The sequence below is a fragment of the Bicyclus anynana genome, chromosome 22 (assembly GCF_947172395.1).
Source record: "Bicyclus anynana chromosome 22, ilBicAnyn1.1, whole genome shotgun sequence".
NCBI classification, from domain to species: domain Eukaryota; kingdom Metazoa; phylum Arthropoda; class Insecta; order Lepidoptera; family Nymphalidae; genus Bicyclus; species Bicyclus anynana.
In genome coordinates this window covers 5040079-5045573 of record NC_069104.1, presented here as the reverse complement: position 1 = coordinate 5045573, position 5495 = coordinate 5040079, and the positions used below count along the sequence as shown (strand labels likewise).

Genomic DNA, 5495 nt, shown 5'->3' with positions numbered 1-5495 from the left:
TCTAATAAAACATAAACAAACTTTTTTTATTTGTCCGTATGTTTGTCGGGGCGTATCTCTGAATCTGCTAAACCGATTTAAAAAAAAAACAGGAACTGAAGAATAGAGACGGTTATTGAGCAACATATAAGCTACTTTTATTCCGGAAAAATCAGGAATTGTGTAAAACTGAAATTCACGCGGACGAAGCCGCGAGCGTCCGCTAGTTTGAATAAACTCCAACGCTAAAGGTTGCCTTTGACTACAATCTCATTGATTGTGATGATGCAATCAAAGATGGAAGCGGGCTAACTTCTTAGGAGTAAGATGAAAATCCACACCTCTTTTGGTTTCTACACGATATCATACCGGAACGCTAAATCACTTAGTAAATAGAGTAAACAATTGTGATGTTTGGTTCATCTTTACTGTTTTTGGGAGATAGCAGGTAATAAAACCCAGCCACTTGCATCATGGCAACCCTTAGAAAAACTTTAGGTTTAGAAAAACACACGTAAAAATAGAACTTTAGGTCTCTTGCCAAAGGTACTACAAAGCTTTGGGTTCTTGCCAGTACGATGCCGTGTAGAAACCGAAAGGGGTGTGGATTTTCATCCTCCTCCTAACAAGTTAGCCCGCTTCCATCTTAGACTGCATCATCACTTACCATCAGGTGAGATTGTAGTCAAAGGGCTAACTTGTATAGAATAAAAAAAAAAAAAAAAAAAAGTAAGCTACCGATATAGTTAAAACCCATAAACTTATTTTAACTCGTTAAAAAGCTTTCGTTATTGATGAGTCTTTCGACCTTACAAAGGACAAATATAAATGTATTAAGTAGGTACCAATCTAATCTAATACAAGTGTGACTAGACGTCTGTTACTATGTGACGCATGTACTAGAACCATTTTAGCAAGACCCAAATGACATGAAGAAGATAAAGAAACGTCGTCTAGCTCGGTATTAGTTCAAAGGTCAAAGCTATCTAGTCAAGGGACACCCACGCCGGCGCCCGTTTCAAATCTTCGATTAATGATTCAGCATTCACTTGTAGATGTTTGTAGAAATATTTCGTCATCAACCCATATTCGGCTCACTGCTGAGCTCGAGTCTCCTCTCAGAATTAGAGGGGTTAGGCCAATAGTCCACCACGCTGGCTTAATGCGGATTGGCAGACTTCACACACGCAGAGAATTAAGATAATTTTCGGTCCGGGGCATGCACCTCCAACTTTTCAGTTATATGCATTTAAAAAAAAATATCACGTGTCTCAAACGGTGAAGGAAAACATCGTGAGGAAACCTGTGAAATTTTCTTAATTATCTATATGTGTGTGTCCGAATATGGGTTGTTAATCATGATGATGATACTTTATTACTCCGATAATAAACCAGTAACTTTGGTCACATTTCTATTTCAGTATAATACATACTTTATCTAATCGTCCACATTTATTTCCAAGAAAAGGATGCTACATTCTCTTTTTCTGTCCACCATTTTATATATTGTACACAATAGTTCCATTAGGTGAGGATGAGATAATTTATATAAAGTAAGTACCTAGCCACAAAAGAAACAATCAAACATCTCCACATTTTCTAAATCCGAGGTTTATCTATTTTTAAAGCGTTGTAAAATCCGTCCTACTTGTCAAAAGGCTTTCTATTAAAAGTGGTATATTTTTTTAAAGGCATTCTAAAAGTTTTTGAACTATCTTTTTTTTAGCAGACTCCGAAGTGTATTACAAAAGTAAGAACAAAGGTTCACAACATTTGTCAGGACAAGTTAATTAACAAATCAAATTGTAACCCTAGAATGACATTGAGTGGAGTCACGAACTTGTTATCGTTGTATGTAGGGTTAAAGGCAGTTAACTAACACTCCCCTTTTCCAGTCAAGTCACTCTCCATAAAGAATTACACAACAAGAAATGTGGACAGCTCCAATGCCTTAGGAAAGCTTCCTAAAGCAAACGTACGACGAGCGCTTTATATCGCAAACCGATCGCTAGCCCTCTCTAACTCCCTACTCTTTAGTCGCCCCACCTAGCGTCCGCACGAGCCAACATGAGATCGAGCGACATCCATCTCAGACTACTATTTCCTACATTATTTAAAAAGCGTTTTCGAGCTTTTAAAATGCTTGGTATTCATTTTCCTCTATCCAGCCACGTTCTAATTAGCTTTGACGCTCGCCGCCCACAGATTTCGTTCAGAAGCCGGTACACGAGTGCTGGGTGACGTGCAAACGCGGCAGAAGCTTCAAGAAAAGCGCCTACGGGCCGGAATGCGACCGCGCGAATATGATTAAATAACTTGACCTACTTGCTCTGTTTTATATCTAACCTACCTAACATCTGAATATCGAATCGTACTGAGGAACTACAAGACTATATACTCAATAAATGGTTTTGTTTTTTTTTACTTCTTTTAATTATTTACACAATGTTGGGAAGATTTTTACCGGGAATCAAGTTGTGTGTATCCGGTTGAAATAATTCGAATATTTCCTTATAATCGCATTAGATCGTTAATCATATGCTTTGATAGAAAAGTAACGTCTACTGAGTCCTTATATAATTGAGCTACTGTTACACATGTTCATTTCAAGCACGAAAGCATGCTACTATTGGGCAGTTGCTACTTATCAGCATGTGTATCGCAACATTGCTAACAATAAGCATGCTTATTGCGAACTTGCTCAAGAATTTTGATTTTGATTTTGGTGGAAGGGGGCGTGCTTTTAGCGCGCCTGAACAGGTTTGCTTATTGAGTATGATAGTCGATCAGCATTGCTATTCTGTATTCTCTTCACCTACATCTCTCCCTGTCTAGTACGATATTGCATACTTAAAAATAGCATGCTTATTGCCAGCAAATGTAAACTGATGATTAGCATGCTCGTATGGAGCATACTTAATAGCGTGTTTTAGCATGCTATTTTATAGCATGTGTAACAGTAACTTTAGTCTGAAGTGGTAGGGAATGATTCGTCAAAAAACGTTCAATAAGACAAATATTTATGTGTTCTTTAGTAGCAAAATAATTTACATTAATACACTTACAGTTCGAGATCACAGTATACTGCTTACATCTAATTCTGTCATTATAAAAATATTAAAATTAAATTAATTATATATAAATAAAGTTACAGGTGGTAATATTTACAGTGCAAAAGTTAAAATAAGTTTAAATAATGAGTGCTATTTACATAAAATTATTGTAATACAACAAAGTATTTGTTTACTTAACTTAATTAACACTTAACTTAATTAACACTTGAAAAATATAAATCTAACAAAACATTTGCATAAACAACATTTAACTAAATAATAAATATTTTAAACAAAGTACGAAAAAGAAATTTAAATGACTAAACAATCAATCTACTATATCTTAGAATTTAATTAATAGCAACAATTTAATTCTAAGACACTGCAAGTTTTTTTTATAAATCTAAAACAAATTGAAATAGAAAAATTACTAAAACTCGCAAGATTTCCGAACTCAACTCGAACAAACCCTTACAAGTAGTAACCTACGTTAGTCAGAAATCACCTGAGTTTTAGCTATTTTTATATTTTAATTCTTACTACTTATTATATAAATCCAGCACTTTTAACAATATCATAAATACGCTGTCGGGGTATTTTCTCTGCTTCCCGTTCCACGACTTGCATTTCTTTTTTAGTGAACCACGACTCCTTGGCCAATCCCGAAGCGATCGCTGGATTGCTATAGAACGAGTTAGACTTCAACAACTCTGGTGGCAGTAATGCTTCATTAGCAGCGTTCTGTGCCACAGCAGGATGGGGTTGTATGGAGGGTCCTGAATGGGCGTATTCTATACCAGTCGCAGCCAATGGTTGAGTGAAGAACAGACCAGGCCTAGCCTGAGCTACTGCGAAGCAAGCAGCGAATATGATGATTGAATGCATTTTGATCTGTGAAAAAAAAATATACTTTTTTAACTATTTCCAAAGAGGAAATTTACTCGTATAGGGTCATACAGTAACAGTGGATCGCTCTTTTTTAGAGACACGTAACTTCGCAACTACTCATCATCATCATCATCATGTCAGCCGATGGGCGTCCACTGCAGGACATAGGCCTTTTGTAGGGACTTCCAAACATCACGATACTGATGTTCACTGACACGCCTGCGTCCACATTAAAATAACATTTTACAATACATTTATATAATGGTTTTTGAAATATGAACAGGAGACAGAATGACATAATTTGATCTAATTCGTACGGGGTTTTTCATTTATGTTATTCAAATTCAGGTATATAATTTGAACGTGGAACGTTTTATAATAACATTTTTGTATAGAGGATACAAATTCAAAGTTAATTAAAGCCTCATTAGTGCTGTATTCAACAGCGAGTGGTAATTGATTTTTTTCAGCCACGGCTGTTGAATTATTGTCGAACGTTTTTTATCTATTTGGAGAGAGATATTAGTAAATTAATAGAACGTAATTAATATTCCTTTTTTAACTTTAATTTAAATTAATTAGTTGCAAGCAAGCAAACTCACACTGGTTCGATACGCTAATTACAAGAAGATTTGATGATTTTTTAAAAATATTAACTATATTTACAACAGACTTCAAAATAATGAGGAGAATTTAACGCGTATGTTTCTTACATCATAACTTCGTAATTTATTTATCAATTTTGATATATTTTTAAAGGTTTTTTACTTCCAGATTGGTCCTATATTTTTTTTTTCATGAAAATCGGTTTAGTAATTTTGTGTTAAAATCAAAATAACTGAAATACGTATTTGAAGTCGGCACCATTTTTATGTTTAAAAGATTACTTTTAAAGATTAAAAAAATTATGTCAAAATTAAAAAAACTATAACAAGTGACAATAAAATTGGCCAAATTAAAAAGATTTCTTCCTATAATGTGTATATCTTGATTGTTTATATATTTGTAATATTAGTATACATACTAAAGCTTAATTACTATTTGTTCATTTAATAGCACTAAACTCTGTAACTATCATTATCAAATAGAGGTAATGGGCAATTTAAAAATGTTTATTTATTTAACAAAATCTATAAACACACACAATTCACAATATATACTGTTAAAAGATAAACTTAAACCAACCAACTAAGTCCACGGTCAGAACAATCACAGCAACTGCGCGGGCGACAGCTCTCAGCGAGTATATAAGGCTGCCAACATGCAACCTTCTGACTTCCGCATTGGAAGTACCCTGCACTGAGAGCTACATTAAGCAGAGAGAAATAACCGTATTAAAGCTTAAACTCTTCAAAGATCATCAAAAATGTATGTTTTGACTAGCGGACGCGACGTTGAAATTTAGTTTATCACAAACTCCTTGGGAACCATGGATTTTTCCGAGATGAAAAGCCGATGTATTAATCCAGAGAATAATGCTTAAACTATTCAAAGATCACCAAAAATTTATGTTTTGACTAGCGGACGCGACGTTGAATTAAGTTTTTCACAAACTCCTTGGGAACCAGGGATTTT

At 34.7% G+C, this 5495-nt stretch overlaps 1 protein-coding gene across 2 annotated transcripts; it reads right to left on the bottom strand.

Annotated features, from left to right (window-relative positions):
* Positions 1–3355: 3355 nt before the first annotated feature.
* On the bottom strand, positions 3356–5231 carry LOC112046853 (uncharacterized). Of its 2 annotated transcripts, none has more exons than XM_024083674.2 (2): positions 5106–5231; positions 3356–3923 (listed from the first exon to the last, which is right to left on the bottom strand). In XM_024083674.2, exon 2 carries the CDS (start codon positions 3915–3917, stop codon positions 3579–3581), a length of 339 nt encoding a protein of 112 aa, XP_023939442.1. In that variant the 5' UTR covers positions 3918–3923; positions 5106–5231; the 3' UTR covers positions 3356–3578. The 2 variants fall into 2 exon arrangements, with proteins under 2 accessions (XP_023939442.1, XP_023939443.1); XM_024083675.2 differs by lacking the exon at positions 5106–5231 and adding an exon at positions 4945–4968.
* Between the last annotated feature and the right edge of the window lie 264 nt (positions 5232–5495).

Excerpts from the sequence above, each read along its gene's own strand:
- LOC112046853 (XM_024083674.2), bottom strand. The coding sequence starts at position 3,917 with ATGCATTCAATCATCATATTCGCTGCTTGCTTCGCAGTAGCTCAGGCT.